Source organism: Chaetodon trifascialis, chromosome 6, assembly GCF_039877785.1.
Source record: "Chaetodon trifascialis isolate fChaTrf1 chromosome 6, fChaTrf1.hap1, whole genome shotgun sequence".
Lineage (NCBI taxonomy): Eukaryota > Metazoa > Chordata > Actinopteri > Chaetodontiformes > Chaetodontidae > Chaetodon > Chaetodon trifascialis.
The window spans coordinates 5,804,271-5,820,382 of record NC_092061.1 but is presented as its reverse complement, the minus strand read 5'-3'; the positions used below and the strand labels follow the sequence as shown (position 1 = coordinate 5,820,382).

Below are 16,112 nucleotides of genomic sequence, written 5' to 3'. Positions count from 1 at the left end.
TGAAATACAAAGTTTAGAGGCTCTGACAAGCTCATAGCTAATGCTAAGTAGTATGTTAACGAGAGCTAGCCAACGTTGCTAACAGTTAATACAAACTTAGCTAACTAGAGTTCATTATCAAGTCAGCTGGTCAAGTCAAGTCGGGTACATCACGGTTACTCGGCAGGCAAAGCAAACGTTTGTTGTCAAGTAAAGAGCGTTAGTTTTATCTCATAATTCATTCATACATACGTTGATGAAGACGCTTTACATGTTGTAAGTTCGTTTAGCCAGTTAGCTTTACGGGTTACAACTATTATTTTGGACTCGCAATGTGACAGTGCTTATTTTATATTTGTCTTTGTTTCAGATAATTACAAGATGTCTAGTAAAGAAGTGAAAACAGCACTGAAAAGTGCTAGAGAGGCCATAAAGAATAAAGAGTTCAAAGAAGCTCTGAAACACTGCAAGGTAAAGTATCTCACATTCAGATACTAACAGAAGGGAGGTGTTTAATGTGCATCTGTTCCAGTGTGTCTGTGTACTGAATGAGAGGATGTGCAGCGTCTCTAACAGAGATGTTGTATAGCTGACTTTGCTCTCTTCAATGTGGTTTTAGGCTGTTTTGAAACTTGAGAAAAACAATTACAATGCATGGGTGTTCATCGGCCTGGCAGCCAGTGAACTCGAGCAACCAGATCAGGCTCAGACAGCGTATAAAAAGGCAGTGGAGTTGGAGCCCGAGCAGCTTCTGGCATGGCAGGTAAGGTGGGAGAATGTAGTGGACACTGCTTGCAGGTCAACATCTTATACTAACTACACTTTGCATGTCTTACACTGAGCAAACCATTTGCTCAATGTGTGCTTGTAAATTAAATCAATTCATTTCCTCCTGGATGCTACTGTTGAAAGGCACAGTCCTTTAAAATGCCTAAATTTCTGCTGAGGATGTTGACTGTCATACTGTGTAATTCCTGTAAACTGTGCCAAATGGATGCATTTGTGTTTTTAGGGCTTGACAAATCTTTATGAGAAGACCGATCAGTGGGATTTCAAAGCTGAGCTGCCTAATGTCTATCAGAAGCTTGTTGATCTGTATGCGAGGTAACATGGAAAAAACCTTCAGGATCTTTCATACAACTGCAAAGGAAGTTGTGCTTGTGCAAACCTTGACTGGTTTCCCACATTTGTTTTGTCTTCTTATTGATTCTCGTTTTGTCCTCCATTAACAGCTCTGACAAAAATAAATGTTATGAGACCATCAGAAAGCTGTCAGATATCTATCAGTCTGACAAAGAATATTTAAAGGTACGCAGTTTAAAGGCACATGTTTGAGAAAGAGAAAGAGTTTGTGTTCTTGTCACACATTTGAATGCATTTCTGTGTTTGAACATAGTTGGCAAAGGTTTGGCTGCAGCTCCTTCAGCTGAAAGAGAAAGAGGCCGTGGACAAGAAAGAGTTACTGCAGCTATGGCAACAGATGTCCCAACTCCTCTCAGACTGCCTTACTGAGGACGAACAGGACAATGAAACTCAGCAGCATGTAAGATTGTAAAGACTGCATGTAAACAGAGGTTTGCCTTAACTTGTTGAAGTCAGAAGCTCCAATTTCTCCCATTCAGTGACAACCTTAAAGATTTTCTTAATGCTATTGTTTAGCGTCATCCACTCTTTGGTAACTGTTTTTTTTGCTTGTGGTTATCAGTTGATCACAGCATTTGAGAAGACACTGGTTCTCATGGATCTTGTACCAGGAGAGGAACACAAGAAGGTCTCAGCTGACTATGTCAAATGTCTCTCTAATGTAAGTGCGACTCATCTGATGTCTGTGTCACCACCACAGAAAGTCAAGGACAATTAGAGAGTGGTCATGTTTCTGAGAAATCGTGGGCCACCTCATACTTGTCCCTGTACAGATATTCTCTTAATTGGCTGCTCATCATGAATCTCCCCTCACTGCAGCTGCCACACGAAGAAGCCAAAATGAAAGAGGCATGTGAGTCTATGCTGTCCCTCTACCCCAACCACAGTTATCCTCTGGAAGTCCTTTGTTCTCACTACCTCAAAACAGGTAAGAGACTGTTGTTAAGTTTTGTTCGATAAGATATTCAGGCATTGAGGGGAATCTTTGACTTTTGCTCTCATTCTCACTCTTATGTTTTTATGTGAAGGTGTTCAGAGCGAGGATGCAGTCAGGTGTTTCTCCCGGCTCCTCGAGCTGGCTCCTAACAGTGGATTAGGTCACTTAGGTCTGGGCACCAAAGCACTACAAGACGGGAGGTATCAAGACGCCATTAAGGATCTTGCACAAGGTTAGTTTGCACATCAACAAGGATTCAGTTCTGTTCTTAAAATAAAAGGCATCTGAACACTTCATACTGAGACAAACACTTAATGTCCATCTATGATTTTTGTGCTATCTTCCCATGATCTGTCTCTCCTGTTTTATTAGGGTTGAAGAAAATGAGCTCAAGTACAGGATGGTACAGTCTGGCTGAAGCTCAATTTAAAATGCAGAAATACTCAGACAGTGCTAAATCATGCTCTCAAGGTACGTTTAGTCTGCAGTATATCACTGGAGTCACCATATGTCCAATCACACAAGCGCAGCTGTCTTTAGCCCCTGAAGCAGATATTGAACTTTACTATGTGTGTGTGCTTCTATGAGGTCTGACCGTGTGTGTTTCTGGAGACACCGAGCTGAGGGTCAAACTGCTTAAGCTGAAGTTAGAGGCTTTAGTCAGGAGTGGAGGAGAGACAGCTGCAGACCAGGCTTTGGAGACATTTTCACAGGTAAAGTGACTGACTAATACTCGGTTTTAATAAGTAATGCAGCTGTAAAAACTACATTATCTATTCTCGGTGTCGTGTGAAGATATTTTGTTGTCACAAACTTGAACGTACATGTGGAGCTCTGCATAATATCAAAGTAAATATCATATCTTTGTTTGTTGTCTCTCTTTTCTCTTTTATTTTAGATCCCAGATGCTGAAAAAGACCCAGTTCTAGTTACCCTGAAAGGTCGTGCGTGCCTCAACAAGGGACAAGTTGACCAAGCACTAAAGGTTGAAAACCATTTACCTCCTGAATTCTGTCTGTGAGGGTGTCAGATTTATTATATGATACTATGGGAAACACAGTATTACAGGAAATTATTCATTGAATATGTAACTTTGGCCAGTTTTCAGAACTGAACGCTCGTTGATAAATTTCCGTCCTCTTGTTTTAATATATGGAAAATGAGGACAGGATCTCTCAGGAAACAGATCTTAATCTTGCTGAAACTTCCTGATTGAATAAAGATTAAATAAAAAAGCAAGACAAATTAAACTTGCGTCTCCCGTAGGTGTCATCAGAGCTGCTGGCCTCGAATCCTAACCTGTCTCAGGGGCTGGTACTGAGCGGACAGGCACATCTGGCTCAGGGCCAGCAGCAGCTGGCAGAGGAGAGGTGAGAACAGTTTCTTTTTTGTTATCTTAAATCTAGTTAAAATCATTTGTGTGGTACAAAAAGGTTTATTTCTCCCAAGTAAACTTTCCTCTTTTCCCTTTCTGCTGTTAAGGTTCCTAAAGGCAGCTACCCAGAGCCCAGACTGTGGAGAGTATTACTTCCTGCTGGGACAACTCTACTGGGACATGGGAGAGGAGACCCGTAAAGACCGGAGCAAAGCGCATACACATTTGCTCAAGGTCAGTGCAGTTATTATTGAATTTTTGGTAGGCAAAGGGATTTTGTAGTTCACTACATATTAATTTTACAAATGCCACAAGTCGAGTATAGTGCTGAATGGCATCCTGAAGCTTCATTTGTCCTTTTCAGGCTGCAAAGTTGGACCCACACCGTGGTTGTGTTTTTCGCTACCTTGGACATTATTACAGAGAGGTGGCAAACGATTACGGCCGTGCAAGAGGCTGCTATAAGAAGGCGTTTGAGCTGGACAACGACGATGCAGAGTCTGGAGCCGCCTCAGTGGATCTCAGTATGGAGCAGAACGATATGGTAAGTGGATTTGCACCAAATAGACACAAACTCCATGAAAAGCCACGATGTTCATGAACAGTTTTGCCATTTTGTTCTGGTGTTTCCTTCCTCGCTCCTCTTTTCCCTTTCTTCACTTTTCATTCTCCCCCTCCTCTTCCCTAAATGTCACAGGACACTGCCTTGGCACTGCTTCAGTCAGTGATTGAGAAAGCCACTCCAGGCTCAGCTAAGTGGGCCTGGATGAGACGAGGGCTGTACTACCTGAAAGTCGGAGAACATAAGCAAGCTACAGCTGAGTAAGGCTTTGCCATTTTCTACATCATCAAGGATATTTTTGAAACATTATCGACCATTTAATTTATGTTTGTAGCCTGCAGGCAGCTCTGAGGGCAGACCCCGAGGACTGGGTGTGTTGGGAGTGTTTAGGTGAGGCCTATCTAAACCGCCGGAGCTTCACAGCTGCTCTGAAGGCGTTTGGGAAGGCCCACCAGCTTCAGCCCTCCTCCATCTACAGTGTCTACCAGGCTGCTGCTATCAAACAGACCCTGGGCAAGTTCAAGGAGGCAGTTGCAGAGTACTTACAGATCACAGCGCAGCAGGACTATGTTCCTGCTCTTAAAGGTGGGTGTTTGTGTCAGTGTATCCAACACCTTCACTCTGGGTTAATGTTATGCTTTTCTATCTTTGACTCATGTGTCTAAACCCGTGCACTGAATCAGATTGGTGTGATGTGTTGTTCAGGTCTCGGGGAGTGCCAGCTGGCACTGGCAAAAAGTTTGATGGAAGACTGCAGAGATGGAGGAGCCATTGACCTCATTCAGCAAGCCATACAGAACCTCTTCAAGTAATGGCCAGACATTATATTTCAAAATGAAATTAGGTTTCATTACACTGCAGCATCACACACGTTTCTCTGATTTAATTAATCTCTCCCGCTCATTCGTGTGCTCATCAGAGCTGTGGAGCTGCGTCCAGATCTGTCCTGTTTGTGGAAGCTGCTGGGAGATGCTTGCACCGCAGTCAGCACAGTGTCCCCAAACAGAGCCAGGGTTCAGGTCCCCACCCTGCTGACCGGTTTAGACCCCAACACCCAGACCCACACTCTGAACCAGGCCCAGACACTCAAAGTCGGTGAGAGGTATGACCACAAACAGGCATACGTTTTCCAAACTGCCTATACTATTGCTATAGTTGACATCTGAAGTTGACATTGAATCGCTTTATTGGCATATTAGTCTTTATGTTACTCTCAAGTATAATGTCTCCCCCTGTGGGCCAATCATAGAGTCTGAACACTGAGCATTAGCTGCATGCTTTTGTCTGCAGGTGTTATGCCCGCGCTTTGAAGCTGATGTCTGACGTCCCCAGCCTTTGGTATGACCTAGGACTCAACTACTACCACCAGTCCAGTCTGACCCGCCCCACAGAGGAAGACCAGAACTCCCCATCTCTGCCGCTAGAGAAGGCCCAGCAGGTAATTCAGAGTCCTGCACCACAGCAGTTTTGCACTGTTTGCTCCCACAGTTGGTCTATTAAGAGTTTTATTTCCTCTTTTCAGTGTTTAAAAAAGGCTATCATGATGGACAGCAGGAACCATAGCTACTGGAGTGCCCTGGGAGTGATTTCCATGAGCAAAGGTAAGAATATGCTACCTCACTCCTTTTTTTACTTTGAGTTGATAAAAAAAACCCAACTACTTTTTATTGATCTGATCAGGAACTGATGCCATTATTTCATGTCACTTTCTCTCTGTCACATCAGGTCTTGAGAACGTTGCTCTGGCTCAACATTGCTTCATCAAGTCCATTCAAGTCGAACCAAACGTACGTACTGCACATTAGTTCAGGCGATGAATCAGAAGCGTTGTTGCGTGACTTTTTAATATGTCTCTACAGAATGTTGTTGCTTGGACAAACCTCGGTACCCTGTATATGAAGAAGGACAACATAGAGGTGTGTGATCAACGTTCTTATATGTACATTTTGTTTATGATGTAGCAGCAAAATTTAATCCATAGTTACAGTGATCTGATATTTTCTTTGTTGAAGTCTGGCCTTGTTTTCTTAGCTTGCACACGAGGCCTTTAAGATTGCTCAGTCCCTGGAGCCACTTTATGTCAACTGCTGGATTGGACAGGTACAAAGACATCATGAGACAAATGTTTTTGTATTTCCTGTCATGTATATACATACACAGTGACACAATGTCAACCACAACGGTATTACTTACAAGGAAACAGATAATTAGGTTTATTTGGGATGGTTGGGTGTCTTTCAGATATTTATACATTTCATTTAACTATGCAAGGATTTCAAGTTCAGTGGCGGCTAAAAATACTTCTTGACTAAAATTTACTGTAAAGGGGTTCTTTTGGTTAGCACATGCCTGAAATGTAGAGTACAGGGTTTGATTATATTAAAAGAATTTGCATCAGTGTTTATGAATTTCTGTCTGTGACCTCTTTGTCTCTCTCTGTCTGAATGTTTTTTTTTTTTAATCCCCTTGTCCTCCTACCAGGCGCTGATAGCAGAGAGAGTGGGAAGCTATGACACCATGGATCTTTTCAGGCACACCACTGAATTAAGCACACATGTGTGTGACTTCCCAAAACCACTGGGTTTGCTGTAGTATTACTCGCTAATTAGTCGGCTAATAACATCTTTGCTTCAATTTTATGTGCCACTCTGCTAAATTTTCAGCTATAAGCCTTTTGCTGCTACTTGAAAGTAATTAGGGGTGATAGCACGATGAAACAGAAAATGTGTAAGCCCTGCTATTATCCTTCCCTCATCTGCATCTCTGTACCCCGTGTCTTTCTTCCGGCAGATGGAGGGAGTGAAAGGTTATGCCTACTGGGTGTGTTCCACCCTGCTGGATAAGAGCAACAGAGACTCTGAACTGTACCGCTACAACATAGTCCAGATGAACGCCATCTCTGCTGCTCAGGTGGCACTCAGCAAGTACACAGGTACAGCATCTGTTTGTGTGTCTGTGAGCCTTTGAATCTGCCCGTTCCACCCAGTGGATTGATTCGTCTGGCGCCATGAAAAGGCAATCGATCCAGTGAGCTTGTTGTCAAACTGTGCTCCGGAACAAAGGAGGAATATTAGCAACAGTGGCAACCGAATAATTGGCAAGAATAATTAGCAAACAAGTAGTGGAAAGCATTTACACAAATCCTCTTAGAACAGACACCAGGTCTGTTTGGCTGAATTACCCCCAACATCTAAGAGGCGGTCACTTGTTTTACACAGACAGCGTGTCTTCTCAATTTCTCTCATCATTTATTTTTACTTGGCTCTGCTCCACTCTGGCAGTACCAGTATGTTGGCAAGGCTGCTCATAAGCGCTGAGTTAAAATGACGCTACATTCAGCTGTATGTGTTAGTCTGTGGAGATGAAAATCAAATGGATATTGGTTAGAGTGGAGGCAGTGTCAGACCGAAGAAGGCGAGGTGTGCATGCAGGAGCTGCAGATCCTTTGCTCGTGTTTGGGTGATGTGTTAGAGACGGTGTTGTTTCTTTTCTCTCAGAGAGGATCCAGTCTGACCCCGACGCCTTCATCATGCTTGGCTACCTGAACGAGCATCTGCAGCTGAAGAGGCAGGCCTTACAGGCTTACCAGAGGTGTCTGTCTGAATCACACCAACAGTGTACCAAGAAGAGCATGACGGACAAAATATGTTGTGCAGTTTGATATGTATTTTACATTTCATCGTTGTTCAATCTTTGTCCTCAGAGCTGTTGAGCTGCTTCAGTCCAAGTCCTCAACGGAGGAGCTGGCTTTTGCTCTGGGCAGCTATGGCCGCGCTTTGTGGTAACAGCCTACTGTCTCATTGCTTTGACAGTTATTGGCAATACTTCACAAATACCCCAAACTTCATTCTTTGTATGTCCCACTGTGTCTTTTACAGCACCTCAGGCCAGTGGGACGAGGCGGTGTGTGTTTATAACTCCACTCCCCTGCAGGAACTCAGTGATCTGACTGGGCTGGCTCTGGCCTACTGCAGGGCAGGACTCATCCCAGAGAGCATCAGCGGTGAGGACAGGGAGACTCAGTGAAATCAGATATTGTGTATGTGCTTGCATGCCAGAGTGACTGTGAGTAAACTGCTGTGTGTGTGTGTGTGTGCTGCAGCCTATGAGCGTGCCTTGGCTGTGGCGTCCAGTGAAAAGGATAAGGCTTACATCCTGACAGCTCTGGCCCTGCTTCAGCACCGGCAGGGTAACCTAGACTCAGCCAAGACTCTGCTGTTTAAATGGTGAGTGCACAGTGTTGTCTGCTGTGGTTTTGGTGGATTTTGTCCTTGTCCTCTAACTGAAATACTGCACAAAGGTTATTTATGTGTGTGTTCCTCTGAAGATTAGGCTTTGATTGACTGCATTCTAACATAGTTTGTGCTAATACTTGTACTGTACTGGCTTGCAAGCAAAACACATTTGTCTGTTTTCTGTTCCCACAGCTTAGTGTTAAAGGAGCCAATCTCAGAGCCTCTGCTGTGTTTGTGTGCCCTGGGGTTGGTCCACAGCGATGCTACGTTAGCTTCTGCCGCCCTGACTGAGCTGCTGAAGCAAGGTTCAGCCTCTGGGAGTGTCGTAGAGCAGCGGTGTCTGCTCACCTGCGCCTTGCTGGCCCTGCAGGGCAACTACAGTGCGGTGCAAAGAGAGGCTTCCAGGGCTGTGCACAGGTGAGCAGCTTGGTTGAATTGTTGAGAGTGCTCTGGCGATGTGCTGAACCCTGCAATAGCCTGATTTGACTTGGAAAAAGATCAATTATATCATCAATTATATGTGTGACCAAGCTGCGTTTTTGATACTGAAGGCTACTACTTAGCCTTTTGCACCGTGTTTTATGTGCACATTGTGGAGGATTGCACAATAGATGGGTGATAGTATCATAAGTGTGTTTGATTGGATGCATCACTGCACTCATTATCATTCATTTTGGGACAGTTTTTGGATAGAAATGTGTGCTTCTGCAAAGAACATGCAGGAATATGAACGTAAGTCTGTGGTTAAATACCTTGAAGCTCTATCAACAGGTGTGACAGTCCCCTGGACAGTGTAGCAACATCTTATATGCTCAGTAATTCTTAGGATATGTTTATGGAAGCCTGTATTTAAGGTACAGATTCTGCAGTCTTCTATAGTCTAACTCTATATTATTTTTCTGTTTTATCTACAGCAATCCTGGAAACCCATCTCTGTGGGCCCTGCTGTCCAGACTGATACCACAATACTACCCCAGGAAGGCAAATGTAAGCCTGCACACGAGCTCAAACATTATACACATCTCAAGCACAAGCCCAGGAAATCTGTACTCGCACACATTTAACTGAGCCGCCTCCACAGTTCTAGTGGAAGGGTTCATGGTTTTGTCCGCTGTGTATTCCAGGGCGGGGCTGTGGCTGGTCATGTCGCCTGTCTCTCCAGTATGACCCAAGGAAAGGTAAAGTGACTGTATTCATGGTGAGATGGCTGTTATTTTGCATGAACTTGTAGTGTTTAATATGTTTTACACTGGAGATGTGTCAGCATCCAAATTAAATGAAAATAAGGAAATAAAAACATGTTAGAGTAAATATTGACTCTGGTGCCACAGTCTTTGTCTGTGACTTTGAGCTGGTTTAATGTGTGTCCGCCTGCAGAGGGCGTTGTTGTACAGTGGAGTGAACCAGCTGGCTGGTGGGAGACACTCTGGAGAGGACCGTCACAGGAATGCACTGAAGACGATGCAGAGAGCTGTGCTGCTCTGTCCTGGTATAAACACACTGTATACTGTGTATGATACACCTTTGTGAGGACCTTCTTCTAGATAACGATGTACCTAATGAACACAGTAAATTGAACTTTGGCAGCTTTGTGACACCCTTTCGATGGATGTAAAGCTACCTGACCCCAGCCTTTAAAGGAGTAACTGCGTGATCTGAGTGTCCACTCTTGTCTCTCTACTTTCAGATGATCCAGCGGCGTGGGCGGGATTAATGGCTGCCTGTCACACAGAAAACACTTCCTGTTATCTCTCAGGTTCTGCTCCTTGCAGACAAGGACTGGAGCAAACCCTCATGTCTGTGGTTTCTGAGAAAGGTGTGTGTGCACTGGTGCGTGTGTGTTTTATTCTGTTTAACGTTTTGTGTGTTTGAGTGTGTAGCTGATACCTTTCTGTATCGCAGTACACACCGTGGAGGCGATAGAGCGCCCCCTGGCCCAGACTCTAGAGGGCTGGGTACTACAACAGGCAGTGACTGGTCTCATGCTGGGGGGGCAGCTGGAGCAGGCAGAAGCCCTCTGCTCACAGGTGGGATATGAACACACGCACAGCCTCAGTGTTGTTCTCTGAGTTGTTTCAGACAGAATTGAAGAGAGGTGAAGTGATACATGTTTCATTCAGAGAGTGGCCTTGTCTTTCGCTCACGCCCTGCCTGCTTTGTCTCAGGTGCTGAATGTCTCTCCAGAACACCCAGCAGTGCTGCTTTCACTGAGACAGGTGCAGTGTCAGCGCCTCCTTGTTGCCAGTGGTGGTGCTGTCCTCCCAGACTCTGCGCTGGAGCAGCTTAACAGCACAGTGATGATGAACCCCACCAACCTCGGGGCATGGCATGTAAGTGAACAGCTTCATCACTCAGACAGAGCTTTGTATTACAGTGATTTACTGAGGAGCTGTTACTCTTTCATTTCAAGCACCAGTTGTTGTAAGCACTGCTGTACCCCATAGACTGCACAAAACAGGAGTGTGGTTGGAGCTGAGGTGGGAAGAATGAAGCCTGGTTGCTGAAACCTAGTGACAAGCTGCAGCCAGGCTTATTATTATGGATAAGTTTGAGCCTTAATATAATTTAAATGAGTGAGTTCTGTAAAAATGTACTCCCAGTGCAGCTGTCATGAACGGGGGAATTGGCTTGAACATACTGATGCTCTCAGACTCGGGTCACTTGAAATGTTTAAATGTTGAGGTCATGAAATGTAAAGATGTTGTTGGTGAAGCCATGTTGTTGTGCCTCCACTGAGACGCTGGCCTAATGAAGACCATTTCGGCGCCTTGCTTGAGATCCCAGATAGCTGCACTTCACATCAAATGGCTGTTACCAGCAGGGGAGAAGCAGCAAAGACGCCAGGCTCTCTCTTTCATGTCGTGAACGTATTGGCAGATTGTAGCCGTGGCTAATGACCACAAATGCTACAGTATAAATGTTAAAACGTGGAGCAGTGTCTCATTCTGAGCAAACATAGACAGATAGCATACAGTCATTACTGAATCAACGTACAGTCAACAAATTTATGTATGAGTTCATTGTTTCTGCAAGTAATTAAGCAGAAATTTGGCGTCATTCTATGTCATTAGTACCTGAAGATAGTAGCATTTTTGTACCAGTAATTTTATAGTTTTAAGCAAGGATTACCTTTCAGTGATTATCAGATGTTAACTGTGTCATCCTCCTTTCTCTCCTCTCTTCTCCTTCTAATCTGTCCTCTAATCTTTATCTAACATCGCCTCTAACAATCTCTCTTCCTTCACCTCTCCATCCCTCTTTAAATCTTCTCACCTCTACTCCCACTCATCCTTCATCCTGCAATCACTCTCCTCCTCTCAGTGGCTGGCTGAGGTGTATCGTAGCCAGGGCCTGCTGGTCCAGGCAGTCATGGCTTATAGGCAGAGTCTGCAGCTGGCCTCACAGCTCGGCGCGCACAGCAGCCAGGTCGCCAGCCTGCTTCGACTAGCCCTGCTCGCCCTAGGACCCTGTATGGTGAGTCCCTGCTCAATCTAGGTCGGAAATATTCCTAATTATAGGATGATAAACAGCCGCTGCAGAACTGCTTTGTGCGGTATATATTACAACTTTAGGTAGCACCATGTAAGGATGGTAGGACTGTTTTTTTTTGTCCCAGGAGTAATTTAGCAATGAGGACTCTCAGTGTTTCAGAATAATGACAAGAAGACACACAAGGTTAGAGGCTGCTCCCACCTGCATCCCTGTCTCGTGGACAGAAACAAGGCAGAGGAGATGAAAGATGGGTGAACATCCAGCAGAATTACAGGATCAGAAGTCAAGGCCAAGTGGAAATACAAACAAGAGCTTTGTGATTTAACTGCAGGGGATGTAGTTTTTAGTCCACTGCTCACAGAGCAGAAGATCCCACAGCTGCTTAGCATAGTTCAATACAGTTCATTTCATCATCTAATTTTGACTGCAGCCACTGCTCCTCTGAAAGCAGATATGACGCAGAGGAGGCAGGGTTTTTACGAATATTGTTAGAAAAGAATTAGAAGTTTAGTAGGTGAATGAAGCTTAATTTAGTGTCGCTGTAGCTAGTTTTAATCTCAACCCCATGTGATCTGACCTCTCAGGCGGGCGTCCCAGGCAAAGACTGGTCGGACCTGATCCTAGAAGCCACCACTGAGGTCTTGAAGCTGGGCTCGTCCCATATGGCCCTCCTTTTCCAGGCCCTGCTCCAGTATGTGACCAAGATGGCTGCCAGGTCAGTGCCTCTCACTGCAGATGCACATGCATGTTGCAGACATGTGGGTTGTTCTGCACAGATATTCAAAATGATCTTATCCCATTGGCGTGTGAGTGTGTGTACATGTATCATCTAAAGTGATTAAATGACTAATAAGATTGCTGAAACTTCAGATTTATGCCTCCATCTGTCTTTTCAAGATCTTGGTACTTTTGGAACTGCTAAGCAATTTACAAAGTTTCTGTCCTGACATAATAGCCTTCTGTCACTACCTCACAGACCTGCCAGGATGCTTAATTAGAAAGCTACGTTCATCAGAGAGCTGAGGAGGACAAATATGCCAATCGTGAACTGGCTAAAACTGAGATATGCTGCAGGAACTCCTTCGTGCCAAGCTTAATCAGAGGCCCCTCCATGCCAAAGACAAGTTTCATATTACTGCGTATTGGAAAATGTAGAGAACGGTTATGGATTCAGACCCAGAATAGCAGAAGTAGGACATGTGTGCCAGGTAATTTAAGCGAGACAACAAACCAGAAATTCTTTATGTTTTCAAGAGCGAATGAGCGTGCGTCTTTACATCAACACAGGCAGCACAATTAGGAGTATACAGAGCAAGTTTCTGCCACTTCATTCACAAATGCCTCCCCTAAATGTTGGCCTGGGTCTACGAGACATTCAGAGAAATGCAAATTATTTTGGTTTACAAGTAACAAGGCTTATGTTGTATGCTTTTGCTCATTTCTGTGTGTGTGTCCTCTGCAGGGAAACAAGGCGTTTGTTGGAGAGGCTGGTTTACTTCCCTTCACAAGACTTCCCCGTGACAGTGGTGCAGGTGGCCAGCTGGTACCTCCTCAGACACTTGCATGCCAAAAATGATGAGGAACTAATAAATGTGAGCACACAGCTGCCTCATACCTGCACTGACACCAGTTTGAATCATTTTTGCAGTGATATATGCACAGTATGAAACTGAAACTAGTCATCTTCCATCGGTATTGGTGGTTCACTTTCACCACAGCTTTGACAGTGAGCATATTCTCTCATCTGTTTTGCAGGTCCTTTTGCAACATGCCCAGATGAATGGAGATCAAAGACTGCTGAAGTTTCATTCGCTGCTTGCCTCTTCTGCATCCTGAATTTTATCCACAACTGCATCGTTATGAAATCATGCAGCTTAGTGGGTTTATCCACAGGCCAAATTCATCGTCGAGTCAGCTTTTGTGCATTTCTTCACTAAACATGAAATCATATCAAACGGACATTATGGGTCTGATATCATATGCAAATTTATTGGCTTTACATGTTTCTTTGGTTTTATGTTATGCAGTGTTCAGGAAATCAAATCCAATAAATAAATCAAGCTCTTGAGCATTATCAAGTATTATCTCAGAATGTACTTCACATAAAGTGACCTGTGTCCACATTCAGGCTGAAATAAAGGCATTTTGCTCAGTATATAAAGATTGTGTCATCTTCATCATCTGCCACAATAAAACAAATATTCAGTGCTTTTGCAACACCTATCACCTTTTGTTCTTTTGGGGTTGAACACACAATCCTGCTCAAAGCAGCTGGGCACAGCTTTCATGCCACAGTTGAAATACTTACAGGAAACAGTGTGATTTCTTAAAGCTATGAAAATAAGATATGTTACAAAATATTTGCAGTGGTAACCTGACAGTCATAACTGAGTCACAAAAGCTGGTTTAATTTAACAACGGCAATTGTCTGTTTGTCGTAACGTTAACTACTAAATGAACTAGTCTTACCGTCTAACCTCGATAACTGTATGCGCATATGTTGATATATGGCACTATTCGCTCGCCTCTCCATGGCCGGTTAGCTCAGTTGGTTAGAGCGTGGTGCTAATAACGTCAAGGTCGCGGGTTCGATCCCCGTACGGGCCATAAAGTTTTTTATAAGTTGTGGGATTGATGTTGTCATGATTTTCACAAAAATATAACTCCATACATTTTAGAACAAAAGACAACTACACATCTTAGCCCCTATCAGTCTAAACACTATCGTTCCACATGCTGTTATATGACTACTGTTAGTTGTTTAGTTGACTTTCTCTATAAATATAACAAACTGTAATGCCCTTTAAAATGAAAAAAGTTAAAATCTTAATGTCGTGAGGGGGTTGTTTTCTACTCAACAGGTTTTAGTTCCAGTTTTGATGACGTCACAAAGATTTCGTCGTGGCCGGTTAGCTCAGTTGGTTAGAGCGTGGTGCTAATAACGCCAAGGTCGCGGGTTCGATCCCCGTACGGGCCAATTAGTATTTTTCAAGTTGTGCCAGCTGCATGAATTCGAAGGAGTAGCCCAGTGGTGAGTTGTTTCCTGTTCCCTCAGCAAGCTTTATCCTGTTCGATAGGTTTCATTTCAGAGATACTTACAACGTCTGCGTGTGACGTGCTGTTCCGGCAGCTGACGTGCCTCCTAAAATGACGTTTTATTCACGGCGTCTTACTCTTCACATCTCAAATTCTTGTTCAACAGGTTTCCTTTTCCAGTTTTGATGACGTCACAACTCTACACACCGTGGCCGGTTAGCTCAGTTGGTTAGAGCGTGGTGCTAATAACGCCAAGGTCGCGGGTTCGATCCCCGTACGGGCCACTTAATATTCTTTAAGTGGTGTCATTAATGTTGCCATGACTTCCACAATTTGTCAACGCAACTGGTACTATAGACCCTTTCACGATGGTTGACAACTTCACTTCCAAATTGGAGCTGTTTTGCACCTTGGTATACACACTTAAGTTACTCTATTTCATTCATTTTCATTGTGCAGAATGAAACTCCTGCACAATAGCTTTCATTTCCGGTTCTGATGACGTCACGACCTACCCTCCTCGTCGGCCGGTTAGCTCAGTTGGTTAGAGCGTGGTGCTAATAACGCCAAGGTCGCGGGTTCGATCCCCGTACGGGCCAATAAAATCTTTTTTTTCTTGTCAGATTAATAACGCCTATCCGTATGTTGAACACGGCCTCAGAGTTTGCAGATCCCCTCATACATCCATTAGTTAAACTTAATGTCTTGTCGTGGTTTACTCTTGAATTTACACCTGCAGTATCTGCTTTGAGGGTAGCGGTTAACTGCGATTCTGTAGTTAAGGTGCAATTTACCATTCATTTGTTATCGTGGTTTTGACCTCCTGGCAGATGTAAGTCCAATACTCACTCTGTTATAGCTTTGTTTTTAGACTCTACATGCTCCTGAGGTAAACTGCGACTGTAGTTAGAGGAAAAGCCGAGTTGGTAGCCTAATAACGAGAACTGCGACCAATCCCAACGCACGTGAACCGTCCTCAGTAATCCGGGCTCACTGTAAACATACTGTGAGATGAATTGCCGTCAAGTAGTCTCATGTGAAGCCGAAATAGCTCAGTTGGGAGAGCGTTAGACTGAAGATCTAAAGGTCCCTGGTTCGATCCCGGGTTTCGGCAGAGGTTTTCCTTTCAATAATCTGACCCGCTGACACATTACCGGTGTTAAATAATTAGGTTTAGATTACATTTCTAGACATTCTGCTGTTATATAATGGGGATATCTTCTATCTGTGACATTACATGAAAGAAAGTTTCTTTAAAGCACAGAGAATTTGCATCATCTTTAAATAGCGAATATTTAATCATGTTACTGAATAAACAAACAATAATAACATTTAATGGATGTTATCAATTTC

At 43.9% G+C, this 16,112-nt stretch overlaps 1 protein-coding gene and 5 non-coding genes across 6 annotated transcripts; all 6 read left to right on the top strand.

The window, feature by feature from the left end:
* The first annotated feature begins 352 nt into the window (after nucleotides 1-352).
* skic3 (SKI3 subunit of superkiller complex) lies at nucleotides 353-13,881 on the top strand. The gene is made up of 40 exons (XM_070964098.1): nucleotides 353-450; nucleotides 599-742; nucleotides 992-1,083; nucleotides 1,212-1,287; nucleotides 1,376-1,522; nucleotides 1,685-1,783; nucleotides 1,942-2,050; nucleotides 2,151-2,291; nucleotides 2,432-2,530; nucleotides 2,648-2,772; nucleotides 2,958-3,044; nucleotides 3,326-3,429; nucleotides 3,542-3,668; nucleotides 3,799-3,978; nucleotides 4,132-4,256; nucleotides 4,331-4,581; nucleotides 4,702-4,804; nucleotides 4,916-5,098; nucleotides 5,287-5,434; nucleotides 5,519-5,597; nucleotides 5,722-5,783; nucleotides 5,856-5,912; nucleotides 6,028-6,096; nucleotides 6,478-6,552; nucleotides 6,787-6,928; nucleotides 7,494-7,587; nucleotides 7,700-7,777; nucleotides 7,875-7,999; nucleotides 8,099-8,222; nucleotides 8,424-8,648; nucleotides 9,146-9,218; nucleotides 9,356-9,409; nucleotides 9,609-9,720; nucleotides 9,919-10,047; nucleotides 10,134-10,258; nucleotides 10,397-10,561; nucleotides 11,553-11,705; nucleotides 12,308-12,438; nucleotides 13,186-13,315; nucleotides 13,479-13,881. The coding sequence occupies exons 1-40, from the start codon at nucleotides 361-363 to the stop codon at nucleotides 13,557-13,559; spliced, it is 4,713 nt and encodes a 1,570-aa protein (XP_070820199.1). The 5' UTR covers nucleotides 353-360; the 3' UTR covers nucleotides 13,560-13,881.
* Nucleotides 13,882-14,256: 375 nt separating this feature from the next.
* Nucleotides 14,257-14,330, top strand: trnai-aau (transfer RNA isoleucine (anticodon AAU)). Its single transcript has one exon. It is a non-coding gene; the product is annotated as a tRNA-Ile (tRNA).
* A 296-nt stretch (nucleotides 14,331-14,626) lies between these two features.
* Nucleotides 14,627-14,700, top strand: trnai-aau (transfer RNA isoleucine (anticodon AAU)). The gene has a single exon. It is a non-coding gene; the product is annotated as a tRNA-Ile (tRNA).
* Nucleotides 14,701-14,969: 269 nt separating this feature from the next.
* trnai-aau (transfer RNA isoleucine (anticodon AAU)) lies at nucleotides 14,970-15,043 on the top strand. The gene has a single exon. It is a non-coding gene; the product is annotated as a tRNA-Ile (tRNA).
* A 241-nt stretch (nucleotides 15,044-15,284) lies between these two features.
* On the top strand, nucleotides 15,285-15,358 carry trnai-aau (transfer RNA isoleucine (anticodon AAU)). Its single transcript has one exon. It is a non-coding gene; the product is annotated as a tRNA-Ile (tRNA).
* A 442-nt stretch (nucleotides 15,359-15,800) lies between these two features.
* Nucleotides 15,801-15,873, top strand: trnaf-gaa (transfer RNA phenylalanine (anticodon GAA)). Its single transcript has one exon. It is a non-coding gene; the product is annotated as a tRNA-Phe (tRNA).
* Nucleotides 15,874-16,112: the final 239 nt, after the last annotated feature.

Coding starts and splice junctions, on each gene's coding strand:
- skic3 (XM_070964098.1), top strand. CDS start 361: ATGTCTAGTAAAGAAGTGAAAACAGCACTGAAAAGTGCTAGAGAGGCC. Junction 11,706..12,307: donor TCGCCCTAGGACCCTGTATG/GTGAGTCCCTGC, acceptor CTGACCTCTCAG/GCGGGCGTCCCAGGCAAAGA. Junction 13,316..13,478: donor ATGATGAGGAACTAATAAAT/GTGAGCACACAG, acceptor TCTGTTTTGCAG/GTCCTTTTGCAACATGCCCA.